This window comes from Acromyrmex echinatior, chromosome 4 (genome assembly GCF_024713525.1).
Source record: "Acromyrmex echinatior isolate Ae372 chromosome 4, ASM2471352v2, whole genome shotgun sequence".
In the NCBI taxonomy this organism is placed as follows: Eukaryota; Metazoa; Arthropoda; class Insecta; order Hymenoptera; family Formicidae; genus Acromyrmex; species Acromyrmex echinatior.
In genome coordinates this window covers 5130800-5149983 of record NC_141855.1, presented here as the reverse complement: position 1 = coordinate 5149983, position 19184 = coordinate 5130800, and the positions used below count along the sequence as shown (strand labels likewise).

Below are 19184 nucleotides of genomic sequence, written 5' to 3'. Positions count from 1 at the left end.
TTGCCCATGTATCTACTGACAATAACTTCTACATTGCTTGCCTTTCTAGCGGTTCCTCGATTAAAAATAATCGGTCGAGTTTTATTGATCAGCGGAAGTGTATAGTGTATCTTAAAGAAGCGATGCGCATTGAAAACCGAGAGTGGTTCTTGCACTCGGCAGGTCTCTTTTATCCGAAGAAAAATTTCTTCGTCGCTTCTTACCTTCGTGGTTTACCGGGCAACTAAGTGCCGCTTCGTACCGTCTATACGTTACCACAACGCTCTTCTCGCTTCACGCGAGACGTGTGACGTAAAGTTGACAACGAGCGAAAGTCTTGTACCATCTGATTGATTCGCCGTCGCTCAATCAGGGAAGGAGCGCTAATCCTTGCGGTGACTTTTTGCCCGCGGTTTCTGGCCATCGTTTTATCTTACTGAGCGAAGACATGCAACGTTTCACGCCTGGGACGCATGTAATGTTGCAAATATCACGGTGCAAAATTTTCCGCGATTGTGTCGCAACGTACTTAGCGCAAATACATTGTGGATCAAGCAAAATGGAAAAACGCTTTTTTTTGCTTCTTTTTTGGATTCCCAAATTTTAAAAGAGAACGATCGTAATCGTATGGAGTCGTTTTCCCTATGTTACAGTCCTTTCTTCGAGAGGATATTCGCTGAAAATCCGTGCAAGCACCCCGTGATCGTGCTGAAGGACTTCTCGCACCATGAATTGTCCACTTTGGTGCACTTTATATATCGTGGTGAGGTGCAAATCGCTCAGGAGGAGTTACCGGGGCTGATGAAGGCCGCAGAGTGTCTGCAGGTGCGTGGATTGTCGTCATCGGAGCCGAGGCCGGTGTCGACGGAACCCAGGCCGTTGTCGTTGGCGTCAACGCCGACGCGCGATCTCATTCTGGCTGGATCACCAACACCAGAAGTCGCACGACACGGCACACCGGAAGATGATGAAAACGCGTTGGAGAGTACAGCGGAGATGAAACCTATCCTGCTTCCACCAACGAGGGACCATCAGGCCAAGTCGCACATTGGCCACATGAACTTTGGTATCCGCGAGAGTTGCGGCTCGCCGTCAATGCCACGTCGGAAACAGGCGCGTCCGCGCCGACGATCCGGCGAATTGCTACCGCAAGATCTGAGCAGACGCTCGACCCCACCGGTCAGTTCGAGTCCATTGACGAGCGTTCTTAATCTCAGCGGTCAACACCAGGTGCAGCAGCAGCAACAGCAGCAGCAGCAGCAGCAACAGCAGCAGCAGCAGCAGCTACTACTGCAGCAATCTCAATATCATCAACAACAATCGATTAACAACGTACAGAATCAGCAGCAGCAGCAGCAGCAGCAGCAAGAAGACATGGCGGAGAATCTCTCGATGAAGAAACCTATATCGCCGAGCGGATTAGATCAGCATCATGTGAAGACAGAAGGCAGTGAAGCGACGAGCAGTCCTCGCGGCTCGCCGCTCACTGGAACGAGTCTACTACATCATCCGGATCCTGTATCAGACATCCCGGCGGCCGTAGCAGCAGCTGTAGCGGCAACTGTAGCATTGTCGCTACCGACAATGCCGACGTTATCGTTGTCGCAACCGCATCCTCCCGAGTACCTGACAAGCCTCAGCCAATGGCTGCCCGGGCATCCTCAAAGTCAACTGCCGCCGCCGCCGCCGGCTCAAAGTCACCATCCACGCGAAGACAGTCCGCATGGTTCCAGCAGATCTCATCCGTATCAACAGCAGCAACAAGAATCAGCTTTGCCGCGACGTAGCGCTATGGCGATGTTTACACCGACATTAGACGGCGTGACAGCTCTAGGTGGCGGACTTTTCTCGCATCACGCTACCACATATGACAGAGGTATCCTCGCGGATTCGCTGCTTACGGATAATTTCAAGCCAGAAGCGCTCCAAAATCTCTTTGGTACTCCCAGTCTCGGTCCTGCGCCCGCTAAAAAGACAAAAAAACATCGTAATGATGGTGACACGCCACGTAGATGGACCGATCACAACACTCGAGCTCTCGCGGTTAATAGGCCCAAAGGGCAACACAGCGCTCCGCGAGGTGGACCACCACGATCCTGGACGAATAACGAACTTACATTAGCTCTGCAACATGTTTGGGAAAAAAAGCTGACCACGTCGCAGGCTAGTCGTATGTTTGGTATTCCCTATAATAGCTTGCTAATGTATGTGCGTGGTAAATACGGGAAGAGTCTAAAGCTTGAGCAATTACGTAGGACTTGTACCGGCACCAATAACTCTGAAATCATGAATAACAATAACATCAAGCCCGTCCAGCAGTCCGCGCAGATGAGCCACGGGCTCACCGGTCTGCCGCTGCAGCATCCGGGGGACAACAGCGGCTATCCCCATCGCGGTCTACTCGGCGGCAACATGCCGCAGCCACAGGGCTACTATCCCGCCGATTATGCCACCGCGTCTTTTCCCCTGGTGAATATGGTGCATATGTTACCTCCGAGCGAGCAGAAGGCCTTTGAATCGTCCGCGAATCCGGGCGGCGATGGGGGCGGGGGTGGGTGCGTAGGAAGTGGGGTAGGGGATGGGAGCGGCAGCAGTGGAGGTGGTGGCGACCTGACGAACTCCCAGACCAGCGAGACACCATCCCCCATCGTTGACCACCATCATCACCAGGAGTCGTCGATGCAGTCGCAACCAGCGCAATCGACGCCCGCGTTGCTACAGCAAAACGGTTCTGATTAGGATTCAATAGAACCGTTTGGCTAGAATGGTACGTTCTTGTATGTTGATGTTAAGCGATGATTGATTTGTTACCTTTGCCCACTGAGGGTTGAGCAGATAGTCGATTAGTCCTTTGGCTGTGAATACCTGTATCATAATCGGTCAGTGATAGACCTGGTTATAAACTCGCGTTAATTCGCAAACGTATGTCGCAAATATGGTTATTTAGTTAATTATCTTGAGAAAACATCTTAGGAGATTTGAGATTGAACTTTTCTAGAGATATTGACATCTGCAAAATTATCGCCTTCGTGTCATACACTCACATATATAAAACTCAAAAGTTTATAGCGCTTTTAATATATCTCTTCAAGAAATATGCTATAATTCAGAATTGATTTGATTTTTCTTAAAATATGTCGTTAGGATTCGTGCCTACTGACTTTTTGATCTGACTTAGTTGATCGCGTCAATTAATGTACTGACGTTTTCTATTTTTTTGTAAAGAAGAAGAAGACATCAGTATGTTGATCGGCACAATCGGCTTCAGTGGAGAAAAGCCTTTAAATATAAAAATTTAGGCGAATGTCTATTTTTATATTTTTATATTTAAAAGATGATCTCTTCAAAGCTTTTAAGGAATTCTAAATTATTGTTGAAATACTAAAATAAAAAAATATTTTAGATAAAAATTTTTGTGACTTTTTATATAATTTATGACTGTGCGTATTTATATTTTCCAAAATTAAAATATTTTTAAAAATACCTGTAAGATAACTTGTTTTAAAATAAATTATAAAATAACTTTATCACATATGGATGTGGCTTTGGTATAAAATTGCCTTTCATATTAATTTATAAAAAAAGTTTAATTTTTTATAAAAGTAATGATAGAAAAAATAGAGATCTGTTGAAAGATAGTTATAAGATAGTTTATTCTTGGATAATTTAATTCTTGGATAGATTATTTTTTAATAATTTATAATTCTAGAATGCTATCGATAATAAATTTTACATATCGAGATATTGAGTGCTAAGCTATGCCTTCAATCAGGATGCTCACTCTGCCATATTAAAAGCTAGCACAAACGAGAACAAGCTTTTAAAAATTCAGCCCGTTTTATATCAGTTTAGACTCCTTGATCGCCGTTATAATCTTATAATAGAGTATGATAAGTGATTTCAATTTTTAAGCGATTTTGTGTTATAATATTTTTTATTGATAAGTATTATGAAGGGATGTTGATTATACATTCTCTCCCCCAAATTTTCAAGATTAAGTTTGATAGTGCGTTTGTTCTTTTTCTTTTTGAATTAACAATTAGGTTTTTTTATGTTTATGAAGATCTATTTTATCGTCAAAAGTGTGAAATGTTTCAAAATTGTTTATTATATTAATTAAGAGTGATCTATATTTTCTTGTACGTATGTGTATCAATAACAATACTGTCTAACAATAACTTATCATTCAATGTCGATAGTATTCTAGTAATCCTGTTAAATTTTAATACTTAACAATATATTTCAAAGAAAATTAAATCAATTTCAGACAATTATGACGTATTTTACTTACAAAAAATATATCATAAAAGCAATACATACAATAGCTAGAATACAACTAGAACTGAGAGATCCATCCGTGGATCTTAAATATTTTGAGAAAACAATTTGACGTGCCGCAGCCAAAGGGTTAATCGTACGATAGTTAATTAAGAGACCCCTCCGTAAAGTTTTTCATCGCACGGGGGTTATATAGATTTACACGCGCGCGATTCAACACAAGACACTATCCTTCACAAGACTGACTTTTACCAACCGACTCGCAGCTCTCCGCAGGGTATACTCTCGATGTAACATTCGAGCTTTGCTCAATCCACGCTTAAGCGCCATTAACTGCTCTCCGCTCGTTTCTGTGCTTGCCACTTGGGTTTTGTTGCTGTGTCTTTCCTCCGTCGGTGGTTAGACCGCGTGAGATTTTTACGGCTGTCAAGAAAAATACTCAAGAGCTCTTTGTCGGATGTCGTTCATATAGTTTGATTCCCGATGAACATAATTTGGAAATTGATTTTTAGCAAGTATTTATTCAACCTCGAGATTTATTTTCCAAAAAACATCTTTTTAAGTGAAGATAAAAATTGTTTTTCGAAAACATCTCTTTAAGAAGATAGAATTAAAAGTAAAATTTTCGTTCATCAAAATTGAATCTTGGTAACAAAATCTTCGAGCATATGTTCCGCCTTTTATATTCAGGCTCGTTCAGTCAGACTCGTTGACGATACGTCACATCGTCTTGTTTTAATGTCGTCCGCAATCATCGATTCTTTCTTGAGACGCGAATTGAAGATTGTCGGATCTTTTTGCGAAAACGAAATGGCATCGAAAACATTGCGACGCGATCGCGAGACAACTTTCAGCGCCACTGCTATGTATAGTTCCTGCTGCAAAAGTGATCATGTACCAAATAGTATTTGCTAACGGCTGAAGAAAGTACGATGCTTCAATATCAACAACGTACAAAATACGTCTTGAACGAAAAATGACGATTATGTTTACGATAGATAAAGAATGAGATGAGATAGCACGAAACTTTTTTTATTGGTGAAATATATGATGACTAATTAATGGCATATCGAGAAGCTCATTTCAAACCGTTGACTTGGAGGAAAAAAGGAAAGAAAATATATGTAATAGTCGGAAAAATTATACGAAATAGTTGAAGTATAGATATTACAATGAATGTTTCAATATAAAACTATTAAATTAAATATGTTCTTTTTTATTATTGCGATATGATTTGTTAGTTAATTTGCAACTTTAGTTATTTACTATATAATAAAATATAAAATATAAACAGCTGATTATTAATATCATATCTAAATTAAGTTAACTTTTAATTTTAATAATGATAAATGAAAAATCTTGAACAATTGAAGAAACATTTTTTTCAGTGATTTGACGAATGAAATTTAACATTTGACAAATTATTTTAAGGATGTTATATCTAAAAATAATATCAAAAATATATAAAAATTTATAAAAATATATAAAAATTTATAAAAATTTATAAAAATTTATAAAAATATACAAAAATATATAAAAATATATAAAAATTTATAAAAATATATAAAAATATACAAAAATATATAAAAATATATAAAAATTTTATAGATTGTACATCTGAATATCTGTATAAAATTTGAGTATAATTCTTTTATTGTTTAAAAATTATTCAATTTTTTTATTTATTTGATTTTTAAAATTTTGTAATATTTATTTGATAAGAAAATAATATTAAAAATTAAATCAAATTTTATACATAATCAAATTTTATACTGATCATACAATAATAAATTCGTGTAAAAATCTATTTCGATTTATTCGTTTATTATCCAAACTGCAGAAAAATATAATCATTTTGCTGTATAAAAGACAAATTATTTGTCATTTTATTTTATGCAATTGATTTTAAAGTGTATTCGCGGACTAGTATCACTAAAAGTATCATTAATTTTGAATAATAATATTGGCTAATATTAATTTCTTTTGGCTGATTATTTAACTGATGTTACTTTTAACTAATATCGTATAGCCAAAACATCCTTAATTTAAATTATATGATTATATATAATTCAACCTATTTTATATTTTAGATTTAATTATAATAATTATTTAATTATGATTCGTGAAATTGAATTTCAGAATTGAATTCAAAATTAATGAACATTATTGTAATGCATGATAAATTTTGTTATCCTTTCGACTAAATTTTCTCAATTAAAGTCCTTTTAGTTTAGTGTTTAATTTTAATTTTAGTTTGTAGTTTAGTTCATAATTTGTGATTTTTTTAGTTTTTAATTTAAAATAATTTCTAATTTAATGAAATACATTTTTATGCGATTATTGATACGGTTTTTAAATGAAGCTTCTCGAATATAATTGAATAAGGCGACGAAAATATTATTGACACGAAAACAAGCATTTTTTTCGTGCGAATCGTCTGTTTTTCATGTCTGATAAAAAACAATCTTGCTGAATTGCGACAGTCGTGGATAATGCAGTAACAGTGACAATAACTTGTCAAGATTTCCCATTTATCAATCCCACGAGAATCTTACCCGTTGTCAGTATGCTCCGATGTGAATAATTTTTAGGTCTAATTCACTTACTCGATAGTGATATTATTTACAGAATAGTCTGTAAATAATATTTTTAATTGTTGACTGTTTTATTCCGTTCGCTTCTTTCTATTCGAGTTTCCCGCTTTTGAAGTATCCGACAACACGAGCAAAATGAAAAAAATCGCGCGATCTGTCGAGACGTGAACAACTATCTTTGGTTTGACTCATTACGAACGGATAATTCGACGAGAAACGAGGCAAGCACGTGCAATCGCCGATTTTGGCGAGTACCGAAACGCGAAATGCAATTCAAGGGAAATTAAGGATCGACAGCAGTATAATTTCGGAGAGTTCAATTCTCAATCACACGAAAGAGATGTGAAAAAAGCGCGGTCTGCAATGAAATTCACCGAAATCATACTGATCTGAATGTCCGAAAAGCAAAAAAAGTGAGAGAAAGAATATAAAAACGTGACAAACGTTGAATATACTTTTAATCGTAGACCACAATTTCACAACAATATTTCGACAACCAGACGGAAGCGCAGGGTAACTAACACATCAGGGATAGCCACAGACAAATCTACGATAGATAAAGAAAATGCTACATATTAAATTGTAAAGGTAATGGTAAATGATTACTTAGGTAATTATTAAAGTTATAATAACGATATGATTATTTCGTTAAAGAGATTAAGAAAGAAAGAGGAGGAGTTGAAGAAAAGAGAGACAAAAAGTGAATGAATGACAGAAATAAGAATCATATGATAGAATCCGTTATGTCACATTCTTTACTACTCCTAGAGAGAAACAGGATAAGATATATTATGAGAAAATAATAATAATAAAGTAACGAAGAATAATAATAGCGATTTAAGTAGAGCATAAACGACAGACGGAGCGTATAGGTGCGACACGGGGTTTGAAGTGAATATTAGAGAGACCACAGGTTTTCGGACCTCATCCCCAAAACAACCTGTACAATACAAACTGATATTATTATTGATTATTAATACTATATATATTATATATTATATATACAGGGTGTTTTAAAAGAGTTTATAACTGCTCCAACATGTAGGATGTACCCTCAGTTCTCGTCTCGCTTGACATGTGTACACAATTATATAAATAATTAGACTTACGCTCACATTACATCATGTTTTTACATTTAGTTAAATTAACAAAAGATTTTAATTTTGTACCAATTAAAGTATACCTAATTGAATTTGTTATTTATAAGAAATATTTATTTTTGATATTTTTATTTATTATTTATTCTCAAATATTTTTTTTTAAATGTTTGACTTACAAGAGAAAGAAATCTACAGATTTCTGTTTTATAGTATTTAGATTGAAACTTTTTTTATAAAAAATGAAATAACCATTTTTGTAAATATTTCATTTTTGTTTCCATAATTAATTTATTTTTATTTTATTGGAGCATCATGAAATTATATTCGGACGATTAAGAGGGTACAACCACGTTGAAAATGGTTTTAACAATTTTTTATCCACTCTGTTGACAGAAAGAAAGAAAGAAAGAGAGAGCGAGAGAGAGAGAGAGAGAGAGAGAGAGAGAGAGATAGAGAGAGAATGAGTAACAGAGAAGTAGGATTAAATCTTAACTGTATGCGACAAATGGCGCAGAGTTAAAATGCAGTTAAACAATGACTGTTCGTATGCATACAGGAGTGCGTGCGAGAGCGTACATAAATACTATTTATAGGTCTTTGTGATAGGCACCACATGTGCAGAATTCAGTATTATTTTACAGATGATTGGAAAAAGAAACGGTCAGCACGTTTTCTTTTTCAATTAACGTTTTTGTTGTTCGTAGGCACCCCTTTAGCATATTAAATTAAGAGAACTTTCTCCAATCGCAATGTTTATCGTCTCTCGCATCTTTTGTGAGAGACGACGCGCAAAGCTTTAAAGGAGAGAGAAGATGAGAGAGTATCTTAAGAATGAAAGAATGAGAAAGAGGATAAGAAAGTGAGAGAGAGAAAGAGAGAAAGTGCATGTAAGAGAAAGAGAAGACAACAGGGGGACATTATAGGCACACAGGCACGGAAAAAAAGGAGCATTATTATTGTGGCATAGGGTGTGGATAGAGAGACGCGTATCGATTGGTTACTTTATTATAGCGAAAGGATAATACATGTTAAATACAAGTAACGCATTATTGATTGATTTTAAATTGTTGCCTTACTTGTGTTATGGTGTCGTGTTAAGGTCGCTATATCTTAACGAGTGAATTAACAGCGAATGTGAAAGTTTTTAAATCAATTCGCTCGAGAGTTCGATTTAGTTTTTATTCGCTGTTTATTCGCTTTCACAGTTATACGCTCGATAAAATCGGCGCCAGTACAATCGTCGCTGTAATAATGATTACAATGATTCTTATTAATTAATTATGCAAAATTTGTAATAATGTATAATTCGTTGTTAAAATCAAACGCACGTATATGCACGAAAGAAAAATAACAAAATAAGGAGGATGATATCCGAGTATTAAAATTACATGTTTTTATTGGACAAGTTATAAATAATGCTGTGCCATTATTTTCATTGTACAGAACGTTAGAAAAATGAAACTCATCGCGAATCGCAAATAGTTCACTCAAAAAACAGTTCTTACTCCGCAAACAGTGTTCACTCAAAGAAAGTTCTTCTAATGAGATTAATTTTCCGAACTGATTAAGCATCTTTTATTCGATTTAGTGAGTACTAAATTCGTACTTTCTAAATTCGAAATCATTATATAACATATATTAATTTATACAATAATTTTGTATCGTAGGATATTTGTAAATTCAATTCTTTATAAAAACTCTACTTTTATTTATTATAAAAAAAGCTGTTTCATGATGGAAAGATGAAATTTTAGGAAAAAAAATCGATTATTTATAAAAGGAATACCGGATAGGCACTGATACCGACTGACGAATGAAAAATAATATTTTATTTTTCCGGAACTTCGCTTAAGCGGAGTCACCATTTTAGTTCCTACAGTACAGTACGACGATAACTAATATAACTTTCCAGTAATGTAAAATACGAAACGGGAATAGTATTATCTTACTTATTGCATAAGTGATAAAGAAAGACGGAGTGAAAGAGAAAGAAAGAATGGGAGTAATTGTAGGAGAGACAGAGAAAAAGTGAAAAACAAGAGGATATGCCTCCGTAAAATATTATTTTTAATTTCGTGTAATCTACAATTGTACATAAGATCAGAGATAAACGCGCTGTCGATTATTTATGCGTAATATATAGGTATACATACTTATATATATACATATTATACATATACGTATATTTATCGATAATTGTGCGTCGCGAGCATTGTTCTTCGAATACAATCTTTGATCGAATGAACAGTGAGAGGCGAGAAACAAAACACAAACGACGAAGTAGGCGAGCACATTTGTAAAAACGCGATTTCTGCGTCGCAATTAACGTAAAAGTCTATATGTAACACTCGATATTCTTAATGACATTGTGTTGCTGCTAAGTAGGTTAACGATGATCAAAGTATCACACGCAAGCCTTGTCTAAAATTTAATCTTGACAGCCACGGATTTTCCCGCCGAATACAAGTCGAATGGAAATTGCGCTGTGTTGTACACGCGGTCGTTGAAAGATGGCGCTGAAATACGCTCTCGGGGAATCCCATTCTGAACTACACTTCGCCAGAAGGGATTTACCAACCGGCGGCACATCCGAACAATCTGAAGTTGTCGAGTTACCGATGGTTCGTACAAAACTCGTTTCCCATCGTCGCTCTTTTCGCGGTCGTACTTTATTGTCTTAGCACAGTGTCTTCAGATATACACAAGCAAATTTACATTTCCTAGATGATTATTTCTTCTTCTAGTGTGCTTATTATTTTCCATTCGATGAATGACGATACGTCATCGATATCATTGGCGCAGAAATCGCTGTTTTGAAATCTCATCAAGAATTCCATATTGTATAAAGAAATAGAAAAAAAAACCGGAAAAACGAGAACAGATGAAATAGTTACTTGCATCGGTTGTGCTGTCACGTAGTTCCTAAATCGCCCTAGCCTCGCCCCGAGCGCATGATAAAATGATATAAGATGATGAATGAATGAAGAATGAATGAACATGTGAAATTTATTTTTTTTCGAAGTACGGTCGATAAACGATACACCGTTCGATTCTTTTTATTTCTATGTAAATGCATATTGATATTATCACTGACTTTTTTATCATGTTCGGAAAAGCCTAGAATTGAATGTCAATTTCTCAATCCTCTGAAATCGTAAGATAATGAATGAATATTTTAAATATATTGTTATTTTTTAAATGGGACTTATAAAATCGTTCCCATACAGCACAAAAACTTTCAATAACACTGTTGTAACATTTACAATGTTACTGCAATATTGCTGGAATAAACTGTGCTGTATGGATTGTAAAATATATTTATGTCAACAGTTGGACTTTTTTATGCGAGCTGTTTTATACAATGTATAATTATCAAGAATCAATCGGGTCTTCCTAGATATTATTTGAATCTTTGAAGATCCTTTTTTTATGAAACGCACGTGACGTGATAAATATTTATCCCATTTTAAAAGAAAGAAAAAAATCCGTGTACGTGACTTTTAATAAGAAATTTTTTACCAATACGCGATCATATTTCAATTAATGTTGTAATTTCGATAACTAACCTTTTGATGCAAACGCGTTTATGAATGTCATATTTGGCACGTTCGTAAGAACGAAAAAGGAAGAACAAAGATTGGTATTCTTATCCCCTTTTAGGCGCGATTTAAGTAAAAGCGTCTGTCATACGCGAATTAACGTGTCAGGAGGACGCTTTTAGCTAAAGTCGTCTCCCCAAAAAAGCGTGGTATAATCGGCGTAAAGAGCGACGCGCTTGTACAACTATATATATCGTTTCTCATAAGAAGCGAAATATGTAGATACCGGTGGATCGTATTTTACCGTACGACGAAAGAGAAGTAAGTGGGACGAAGAGATCGAGGGTGCGTGAAAGAGAGAAAGAAAGAACGGTGTGTGATATGGACGTATTGAGAGAGTCACGAAAAAGTGGATAGAGCGTGTGTGATATAACTGTAGTTGTGTGCGGTACGATACGGATGAAAAATTATAGAAAACACGAGAGAAAGAGAAAGAGAGGATCTTGATTACAGCACATCGCAGATTATAATATAACGATATATTTATACTAATTACAATTGTACCATAACGATTATAATACTACTTATTATATTATACAGAGCCGCCGCCACCCAGTATATTTTTTACAGGTTTACATTGTATTACAGTTTATAAAGTTTGATATACAATAAAAAAAAGGAACGATTACCTAAGCGCAGCGCACGCCCGCGGCGGCAGCCGGCGCGTCTCGTCTATTTATAGGGTGAGAACAGTCGAACGATTAAGACGCCGCGGCGCGCACTGCGTCACGCTATAACTACAATACTTCCGAGTGTTGGAAGATCGACGCCACGAGAGAAAGAGATAAATCACAATAACGTTGTCGGGATGCTTCTCACCTTTGAGGCAATAAGTGTTGACTATAAGTGTCATTCTGTCTTTGTTACTTATTGACTGCTAAAAAAGACATAATGACACTTTTGTTGACAACTGATGTCGTTACTATTGACATTCTATCGGAGGCGTTGTGACTCTGTCAAAATGCTCTTTTTTCTTCGGAAGAATGTAAACAATTAACGGCAAGCATCAATGGTTGGAAAGCACAATCGTTTAGGAGATTAGCTTTAGGAGATTAGTTGGAGAAAAATAAGAAGGAAAAAAAAGGATTCATGCTTGTCAACTGGCCTTTTACCAATAAATGGGCTTTCCTTCTTTCGTAGAGAGGAACTTAAAGAAAGATATGCAAGCTTTAAAAGAACACATGTTACACACGATGTTGGCCTCGAGCTTCTAACACCCGCGCCGATAATGGATAAATGAACGCTACATAACTTGTGATACGTTTACCGCTGGTTACTACAGAGACTTCCTAGCCGATCCTACGACAGGCTCGGCACCACTAGTTCACTCACGCACACGACTCAACGTTTATACGGATTTATTATTACAGATTTATTGAGTAATATCGAATTATTGCGTATAACAGTAATTAAATTAGGTGAGATATACTTAAAACGGAGAGACTACAATGTGAAAACAAGAAACAGTTACAATGCGAATCTCTCAATTATATGGTGTGAATGCGCACACGAGGCTAGGACGAGGCTAGCTACCTAAACCCCACGTTCATTCTTCAGATTACATATAACATGCGGATTACACACAAACAAACACATATTCATACATACGCAGACACACAGATCCAATCGTATTCACTCTAAACCCTAATAAAATCTGTACATACCATTGCAATACTCGTCGTATTTCTTTCCATCCCCATCGTTGCGGAAAATATCTCAATTTTTTTGTTAATTTTTATTTTTACAATTAATAATTTCGTAATTTACTCCAGATATTTCTACCTGGATCATAACCGGCATCAATGAGATGCTAAGTATAATATATCTGTCAGGATATCGTATTATGTAATTTAATACTCCTCCGATTAATTGTCGAGATGTTCGACGATATCGGTCAAATTGCAACGGGATCACCTATAGAGAGTATGCGAAGTGTGCGACGGAGATAATTCGAAACTGCCTCTCTGTTTACCTGCTGCCTCCCTTTCCCCTTCCATCCCGAGAAATGCAGCCAGTGGATCACTAAATGGTCAATACCTACGCATAGCTGCGAGTAACCGGTTGTCACTCAGATTGATGAGCAGTCGAAGCAGTTTCGAAGCAAATTATTGTTATTCTGATTACATAATAAGCTGAGGGATAAGGGTACGGAGGAGGGCAGGAGAAAAGAAAGGGAGCAGAGGGAGAAAGACCGACGATGCGATAAAATGAGAGTAGTCTTTGGTACTCGAGAAAGGATGAGAGAGGGTGTATAAGTTTAAAGAAGGATGAAGGGAGGGTACATGGAGTGCGAATAAAAGAGGAGATAGAGAAGAAGTGGGAAAAAGAGAGAAGACCGAAAGAAGGCGAGAGAAAAAGACGGAGAGAGATGAGGATAGGAGAGGCCGAATCTGAAGGAGTGGAGGCATAATTCTGAGGGGGCTTGGAGGCCAGGAAGGCCGGTTCCGCGAATTCGCGTAATCGATTCCGTCATGTCGCGGACCACCCGGGTACGGTCCTAATAAATAAGTAATACATCGGTTGTGAACTGAAAGATCGGAATTCCGGGAGGAAGGCGCACGGGCTTCGGTATACATTGTGTGTTACGTGCATACGCGCTCTATCTCTTTTCCTCACTCGCGCTCACACACATAGTAATACACACACGCACACACATTTTTCTCGAGTCCATTTTGAATGAAACCCGAAACAAAGTGTGCACTATGCAACAATCATCGAACATACTGAGGCTTGTCGCATTTTTAAATTACCATTATTACCAGACGCCATTTAGACTGATTAACAGATTGAGAAGATTCGAATCATGCATTTTTTTTCTCGCTTAAATAAAAAATAATTAGTATATTTTTAATGAATTAACAACGTTTGTCCTAAATAGTCGGGAAGTACGAAATTCAAACTCTGATTGAGGTAATATTTTTTGCAATAAGTCATATTTACTTTATGCAATAAACTACATTTATTTAGTGTTTTAAAATGCTTGACAGTATCATTATTGAATTGTCAAACAATTTAATTTATGGTATTATTAATTCAGTTTTAATTGCATTCAGTTTATGATTGCGTTTGAAGTTTGACAATTGACACGCAATTTATGTAACTAAAAAATGTATTTAAACATACAAATATTATTGAATGAAAGATTTAAGCCTTCACCATATTAATTCTCTTTTGTTTATTTGAGTTAATATATTTTTGATGCAGATTATTTTTAAACCAGATATGTTCTTAGCGGAATGAAATGATTTCGTAGACACATTTTTATCCTTTTTTTTAACAATAAACATTGCATTAATCTTTGAACGCTAACATACGTTAAATTTTACATGCAAATGAGCGAGGTAAGTGATTTCAATTTTTGAAATTGTTTACCTCGAACACTATGCTAAGTTATATGCCTTCAATGATCAATAATGATCAATATATATATATATTATAACAGTGATGTAGGTGATTTCAATTTTTAAATTTTGGATTTTTATATATTTTATTGAGAAAATTTACACGTCATATCTACGTATGTATAAATATTATTAATAGATAATTTAGTTTTCCTATTTGAATTTCATTTTTTTATTGTAGATATAATATAAAAATGGATAACAATGAATAGCATATTATTTTTAAATTAAATTTAATGGTGTGTTTATTTTTTTCCCTTCAAATTAATAATTGGGTTATTTATGTTTATTTTGTTATTAAAAGTTTAAAAAATATAAAAATCTTATGTTATATTAAATCCTCTAAAAATCTATTCGAAAATTATTTTTGAAAAATAGATTATGTTATATTGATCAATAGTAATTTGTTCCCTAGGAAAATTTACATATTAATAGCAATACTGTATCACTCAAGATCGATAGTGTTCTAGGTATTCTAGAAGTTCTATAGTGTTCTAGGATTGATAAATGTAAAAATAGTTTAGATATGAGTCAGTAATTTTAATCATGCAATTATTGAAATGAGACAATCGGAAGAAATATTAAGAAAATACTAATTAATTTATTGCCAGATCACTTTTAAATACTGTTTCCGAGAATGCGGACATAACATATGAAAATTTATAGAAAATCTATAAATTTCAATATTTGCAGTGAAACAATAGAATGTAGTCCTTGCAGAAAACGGACGGGCTGAAGAGGGGTGGAGGGGGCGGGGGAGAGGGCGATGTGACATATCACGCGCGCGTGTATTCGCTCGAATTTCTACAGTCTTTGCAACACTTTGCTCTCGAACTATTTTAAAGATACCTATAAATACGTGCATGCCGTACGGTAATATACGACAAATGCGCCTGCAGAGGGCAAACATACCGTATCTGGCTTGCCGTTTAAGTAAAATCGATCGCAACGAGAAATTAATTATTAACCGTAACGTATTGTGCGTATCTATATGTGTGTGTGTGTGTGTACACATGCATACACGTACCACATAGTATATATATATATATATATATATACATATACATACACATACGTACGCATGTCCGTACGCGTTGCATTCAAGGCCACTCTCGAGAATCTCGAGGGATATATTTCTACGCGAGGTTTAAATTGAATGTTTAATTATCCGAATAATGTGCGCGCATGGTTTGTCGCGACGACAAATTATTAAAATGATTGCACACACGCGGTCGGGAAGAAAAGCCAAATCGCCCACTCGAATTTATCGCGTGGGAGTGTTTTTACATATTTCCTTGTTACGAAATAAAATCTATGGATTTACTTATTGTGACTTCTTCTGTCTAAAAGATGTATCCACGTACATAAATTAATACTTTTCCAATTATGTTCCATAACAATGAAACGTTTCCTATGTTATTTTTAGTTAGAGAAATGAATTAGAGGAAAATCTTTATTACAAACTATCCTCTAAGAACCATTCTCTAAAAGACTGACTATTGTAAGTCTTGAAGCTACAAAAACAATAATTATCACGGTATATAACACAGACGTTGCTCTTAACAGTTCGATGCGCACGGTAGCAGTAATTAACAAAAAGCGTAAAATAAGTATTGCAGAAACACTCGTCGAAAAAGAATCAGCGGTAAAAAAGAGAAATTTAAATTTCTATTAGGAATAATAAGAAGGAAGTAAAAAAGATATGTACTGTATAATTGCTGGATTAATTTAGTAACAAACTAAATAGAGCTAACCGTATGAGATTTTGACGCAGTTGAACAGAAAAAGAAATTACTCGTTTTATTTTATTACTTCTTCTTACATCTATTAACATTTAGATATACATATAGATATAATTTATTGTTATATCTTGTATATTTAAAATCATGCAAAAGTTGCAAATTACATATTATATCTTTGCCTTTAAAGATTTAAAGTGATACAAATTAACAAATTAAATTTTGAGATTATTATGACTAAAAAAAATGAATATAGAAGAATTAGAAAAAGATTCTTAAAATTAGTAAAAGATGAAAAGTTAGTTGAACGAAATTAGAATTAAACTACATTGGTAGAAACAGGCATAACACATAAGACTGAATTTTTGAGTATAACATTTTTTTAGTTGTATGCACTTTTGAACCAATATTTTTTATTCCTTATTTGAACAAGAAAGTCATTCCACTGTTCTTCAATTCTCATACTCCAACGTATTCGCTGCACATGCACGTATACAGATGTATTCTAAATAAGATCCTAAGGTTGTCAATGCGACACTCGACACCTCTGAACACGTGTAACACTTGGAAGGTGTCGGCGAGTCTTCTGTCAGAATCAGTATTACAATGTAGGGAACACCTAAAGCGGGGTAGGTCTTCACGCTGCCGAGAGCAGGGGGAATCAAGGAGAGGAGTGAGCTATTCGAGCAAGTTAGGCTCGATGAACAGGTGGATCATCGAAGCCGACATTCGAGGCTCTTCCAATCGAGCGATGAAGCGAATAATACACATGAGCCTCGAGGTGAGGGAAAATTTTTCGTACAAGCTATCCAATAAACGCATTTTCAGCTCTTTTATTCTGAAGAGCCAAGAAGTATAACAAGACAGAGTATCTATATGAAAAAATAATGAGAAATATATTTTTTACAAGATTTTATTAATTATAGTTTCATATGAATAATTTTAAAAAGTATTTAATATATTTTATAAATATAATGGCTAATTATATAACATGTTTATTATTATTATTTTATTTTTTATATATTTAAATACAAATTATATCTATATATTTAATACACAAGTATTGTAAAATATACAAAATTTTTATATGCGATAAAAGGTAGTTTTGATAAGTTAATATCTTGACAAAATTTTTCAATGTCTCATACTATATTAATTATATAATATTTATTCAATCCTTTTTTTTTTTAGATGAGAGATTATATTTCGTTAAACTCAATCGATTAGTCAATTTTTGCTGTAACTTGGGAAACACACACGCGCGATGTTTCAGACGTGTTAAATTTAGAAATTTCGCACGACAGCATTAGCCACAGTGATCCTTGTTCTTCGTTTTACGGTTAGAAGTCTCGCATTTCACTGTTTTCTGACCTGCAGGGTAGTCTTTGATTTTTTCTGCAGCTATGTATCGAAAAATTCGCGCTCGTTTCAGTCTTACTGATTATGGCATATAAAGCGCAAGTCATTCTCTTAAACTTTTATTCTGCAAGTTTATTACAGTATAAAGAGAGTTCAAGAGAAATTAATTTCACAATTTTATGGATGATTACTATGTAATTATTCAGTTAGTTTTATATGCAATATCAACGTATAATGTGTAATATTAATGAACTAAAAGACAACGGTATTGAGAAAGAATTTGTCAAACTAGTCAGAAGATACTATATAATTTACACATTCATCATATTCTAAAGTACTTAATAATAACGTTTATAAGAACCGTATATTTGACGTAATGCCCGACATTTTTGCTCGTAAACGTATTTTTTATTTGACGCTGAATTGACTTGCGGGCCAGTATAGGGCCGCGCATTCAATGGAAATTTATGCGAGGGCCCCGCCTCCTCTTTCTCGCAGGCCGAGAGAAGTCGGTCGATGGATATGGGCGCCAGCTTCGCAGACTCTATCTGGGCCCTTTACGAGCGTTCAATTGCCTCCCTTTCGTCCAAGTCGGCAACGGTATACAAAAATCGTATGTTGCTAGGTGCATAGAAATCCTCAACATTGGAGTACATAATCTTAGACTTTCAAAATAAGCCATCGGTTTGTTGATAAATTGTAGTTGAGTATTTACATACAGTAATTAATAAAATAAAAATAAAAAACAGTTAATAAAAAAAAAAATGAAATATTAATGAAAAATAAAAAAAAATTCAAATTTAAAAAATATATAGATTCGAATAAAAATTATTATTATTGCAAAACTATTATATTGTAACGGAAGATTAGGTTGCAAACTAATATTCTAGAATTTATGATAATCAATAGCTTGTGAAAACAGTGTTTCATTAGCTCATAATAACAAGCACTGATAGTCTATTAACCCTCGACCCTACGAGAAATGAGAGAAAGAGAGAGAGAGAGAGAGAGCTCTTCTCTCACTATCATTCTGAAGTCGATAAGCAATTCTGTTTATGGAAGCAAACCGTTTGAGTACGAAACGGCCATCGTCGCACGCCTTTTCGCCGCCGCGGCGACGTCCCGCGGGTCCGAG

General features: G+C 35.2%; 1 protein-coding gene across 4 annotated transcripts in view; it reads left to right on the top strand.

Annotated features, from left to right (window-relative positions):
- The window catches only part of lov (BTB/POZ domain-containing jim lovell protein), a 31141-nt gene extending 17919 nt beyond the window's left edge, over window positions 1–13222 (top strand). For all 4 annotated transcript variants that reach the window (XM_087405116.1, XM_011067965.2, XM_087405117.1 and 1 more), the window contains exon 3: window positions 633–13222. In XM_087405116.1, the coding sequence (XP_087261242.1) occupies window positions 633–2718 (2086 nt within the window). In that variant the 3' untranslated portion in view covers window positions 2719–13222. The remainder of the gene's footprint in view (window positions 1–632) is intronic.
- The last annotated feature ends 5962 nt before the right edge of the window (window positions 13223–19184 follow it).